General features: G+C 38.7%; 1 protein-coding gene across 1 annotated transcript in view; it reads right to left on the bottom strand.

Annotated features, from left to right (window-relative positions):
- Positions 1 to 3364, bottom strand: part of plekho1b (pleckstrin homology domain containing, family O member 1b) — a gene marked incomplete at its 3' end in the record, with an annotated part of 8821 nt that extends 5457 nt beyond the window's left edge. The window contains exons 1-2 of the mRNA XM_079227440.1: positions 3328 to 3364; positions 1733 to 1879 (exon numbers count right to left, since the gene is read on the bottom strand). Of these exons, the coding sequence (XP_079083566.1) occupies positions 1733 to 1879; positions 3328 to 3354 (174 nt within the window). The 5' untranslated portion in view covers positions 3355 to 3364. The remainder of the gene's footprint in view (positions 1 to 1732; positions 1880 to 3327) is intronic.
- Between the last annotated feature and the right edge of the window lie 1220 nt (positions 3365 to 4584).

The following is a 4584-nucleotide window of genomic DNA, read 5'->3' as shown; positions in this document are numbered from 1 at the left end:
ACCAGATGTTCTGCAACAGATAAAGGTTCTACCAGACGTTCTGCAACAGATAAAGGTTCTACCAGGACGTTCTGCAACAGATAAAGGTTCTAACAGGACGTTCTGCAACAGATAAAGGTTCTACCAGATGTTCTGCAACAGATAAAGGTTCTACCAGACGTTCTGCAGCAGATAAACGTTCTACCAGACGTTCTGCAGCAGATAAAGGTTCTACCAGGATGTTCTGCAAAAGATAAAGGTTCTAGCGGACGTTCTGCAACAGATAAAGGTTCTACCAGGATGTTCTGCAAAAGATAAAGGTTCTAGCAGACGTTCTGCAACAGATAAAGGTTCTACCAGACGTTCTGCAACAGATAAAGGTTCTACCAGGACGTTCTGCAACAGATAAAGGTTCTACCAGGACGTTCTGCAGCAGATAAAGGTTCTACCAGACGTTCTGCAGCAGATAAAGGTTCTACCAGGACGTTCTGCAACAGATAAAGGTTCTAACAGGACGTTCTGCAACAGATAAAGGTTCTACCAGACGTTCTGCAACAGATAAAGGTTCTACCAGGACGTTCTGCAACAGATAAAGGTTCTAGCAGACGTTCTGCAGCAGATGAAGGTTCTAGCAGACGTTCTGCAACAGATAAAGGTTCTACCAGACGTTCTGCAGCAGATAAAGGTTCTAGCAGACGTTCTGCAGCAGATGAAGGTTCTAGCAGACGTTCTGCAGCAGATAAAGGTTCTACCAGATGTTCTGCAGCAGATAAAGGTTCTACCAGACGTTCTGCAACAGATAAAGGTTCTAACAGACGTTCTGCAGCAGATGAAGGTTCTAGCAGACGTTCTGCAACAGATAAAGGTTCTACCAGATGTTCTGCAGCAGATAAAGGTTCTACCAGACGTTCTGCAACAGATAAAGGTTCTAGCAGACGTTCTGCAGCAGATAAAGGTTCTAGCAGACGTTCTGCAGCAGATGAAGGTTCTAGCAGACGTTCTGCAACAGATAAAGGTTCTACCAGATGTTCTGCAGCAGATAAAGGTTCTACCAGACGTTCTGCAACAGATAAAGGTTCTACCAGATGTTCTGCAGCAGATAAAGGTTCTAGCAGACGTTCTGCAGCAGATAAAGGTTCTACCAGACGTTCTGCAACAGATAAAGGTTCTACCAGGATGTTCTGCAGCAGATAAAGGTTCTACCAGATGTTCTGCAGCAGATAAAGGTTCTAGCAGGATGTTCTGCAGCAGATAAAGGTTCTAGCAGACGTTCTGCAGCAGATAAAGGTTCTACCAGACGTTCTGCAACAGATAAAGGTTCTACCAGGATGTTCTGCAGCAGATAAAGGTTCTACCAGATGTTCTGCAGCAGATAAAGGTTCTACCAGACGTTCTGCAACAGATAAAGGTTCTACCAGGATGTTCTGCAGCAGATAAAGGTTCCCTGAGGACGTTCCGCTCTGTGTGTGGCGCTGCAGTGAAACCGGAGCTCTTTGTTTCTGCAGCTCAGACTGAAACTCGACTCCTGCAGAACGTCACTGTAGAAAGTTGAGGAACGTTCTGTTTCCATTCAGAACCAGAACCGAACATAAAGGAAGGTTACAGATAACGGTACATGTTATCGTCTCTAGACTCTTTATATGGATCTTTCACCTCGTTACCAAGGTGACTATCAGGTCCAATCATCAACCTATAATCACTGAGTCACCTTTAGGCCATGCCCCCTCTGTAGGCCACGCCCCCTCTGACTCACCTCTTTCTCGCAGACGAACAGCTGATCTCCCCTCAGAACCACAAAGCGGTTCTTCCAGATCTCTCTGAAGATCCCTTTCCCGCAGAACTTCCGGATCCAGCCGACCTTATCGGGCGGAACGTTCTGCGGCGCCGGGTCCGACGCCCCCTGAACAGGAAACAGGAAGCTGTCAGAGGAGCTATTTCCTACTTTAACACAGCAGAGCTTCTTCTTCTTCTGTGGTTTAAAACGCAGCAGAACTTTTCTGAAGAGAACACAAGCTCACAAAATACCTTTGGTTGATAAATATCAACTGAATCATCATTATATGCATAAAGTAATGAAATAATAAAAATAGAGTTTAACAGTTTTAATTTCAAAAGAAAAGTTCCACAGACGTTCTGACGATGTTCTGTGAGTTCTGATGTCCAGTACTTTGAGGTGTCATGGCTGAACTCTTCTGGCTTTCTCTTCTTGGTTCTCTTTCTGCAAGCTCTAACGCGTACAAATACACAGAAAAACTACTATACTACACAGAAGTACTAGCTGAGTGTAAAGTCTCTTATCCTTAAAATCAGTTTGACTTAGAACCTTCAGAACAACAAGAACACTAACGAATCCTATAATAATAATATCAATAATAATAATAAACTATGACTCAAGACTTTAGTTTCATGTTCTTTCATTGATATATATAGATAGTTCTTTTTTATTTAGTCTCTAGTGAGATTATACATATGATATAATATAATATATAATAATATATAATATAGATATTATATTATTATAGATATTATATATGATAATAATATATATTATATATATAATTTATATTATATATAATAATATATATTTGATATATGATAGATAATAAATATATAAAATATCTAATAATATAGTTTATAATATACATATACATATATATATATATATATATATATATATATATATATATATATATATTATAGGGATTATTATAACGGGTATTAATAGATATAATGTAATATAATTATATATGATATATAATACATATATTATATATGATATATATATATATATATATTCAGATATATTATATATGATACATAATACATATATTAAAGGTATTCTATATGATATATATAATATATCATATAGAATATACATATATATATATTATATATCATATATAATACGTGTGTGATATATATGATATATATATGATATATCATATATATCATATATAATACGTGTGTTATATATAATATATCATATATATAACACACGTATTAAACGGGAAGTGTCCGCGAGTGAAACCGGAGAACCGATGGACGTCACACCGCTGAACGCTTCCTCTTTATCTCTGTCACTCCAGATCTAAAACACAAAATCTATTTTATTATTTTTATTAACTTTAATGTTTCTCTTTGTTGTTTTTTCATTAAAAAAAAACTAAATAAAAAAACATGTCGACAGCAACAGCGCTCTTATTTTGAAAACCGGCAGTGTAGTCTCAAAGGCAGCTAACGGCCGTTGGTTGCGCCTTCAAAATAAAAGCTTGAAACTAATCCTCAGGCTTTTGTTGCTCGAGCTCCGGTTTAACGGGATAAAGCAGCTGCGGGTCCGCGAGCACTCACCCGTTTCCCGGACTGGTTCTTCTTCATGTCCGCTCCGTATTGAGAAAAGTCACTTTATCGCCGCGCTGCGTCCCCACAGGAGGAGAGCAGGACCCCGGGAGAAGCCTCGCAGTCCCGCAGGAGGAGCGGAGCCTCGGCCTCAGCTGCGCCGCCCCTCAGCCGCTGATCCCCGCTGCGTCTCTCCGCGCCGCCCCGCTGCTCCGTGCTGCTGCCGCCGGGCTCCGCTGCGCTCTGAGCGGCCAGCAGCCGAGCGGAGGGTCGGTGTGTCCGCTTCCTCCTCCTCCACTCCTCCCGCTGCCCGCGGCTCCAGAGCAACAGCGCCTCCTAGCGACCGGATAGATACAACATATAATAACGCGATGTAATACATATTATGTATTTATACACATATATGTATATATATGTGTATATATATATATATATATATATATATATATATATATATATATATATATATATATATACACATATATATATATACATATATGTGTATATATATATATATATATATATATATATATATATATATATATACACATATATACATAAATATATACATATATGTGTATACACACACACATATATTTATAAATATATGTAAATATATACATATATATGTAAATATATAAATATATACATATATATGTATATTTTGTGTGTATATATACATATATGTATATATTTATAAATATATGTGTGTATATATACACATATGTATATATTTATATGCATATATATGTATATAAATACATGTATACACACACATATATATATATATATATATATATTTATATTCACAGCTGAATATTGTGGGGGACTGTGGCTCAGTGGTGAGCAGGGTCAATTCAATTCAGTTTATTTTATATAGCCCAACATCACAAATACAAGTTTGCCTCGGAGGGCTTTACAATCTGTACACATGACATCCCTATCCCGGGACCTCACATCGGATCAGGAAAGACTCCCTCCAATCAGAGGATCGGTGGTTCGATCCCCGGCTCCTCTAGCGTGTGTCCTTGAGCAAGACTCTTAACCTCCATGTCTCCTGTTCTACGGTGTTGATAATGATGTGGCTCCTTCATGTAGCTCCTCCCATCAGGGTGAATGGGTGAATGATGTCATGTAGTGTTGAAGCTCTGAGTGGTCCAAGACTAGAAAAGATCTCTACGGTCCACGTCCACGATGGTTTAACTGTAAAAGACCACAAAGTCTCAAACAATGAGGGTCTGGTCTCTGGTCCTGATCCTCACATCTGGA

Source organism: Taurulus bubalis, assembly GCF_910589615.1.
Source record: "Taurulus bubalis genome assembly, chromosome: 12".
In the NCBI taxonomy this organism is placed as follows: domain Eukaryota; kingdom Metazoa; phylum Chordata; class Actinopteri; order Perciformes; family Cottidae; genus Taurulus; species Taurulus bubalis.
This window is presented reverse-complemented; position numbering and strand designations above follow the sequence as displayed.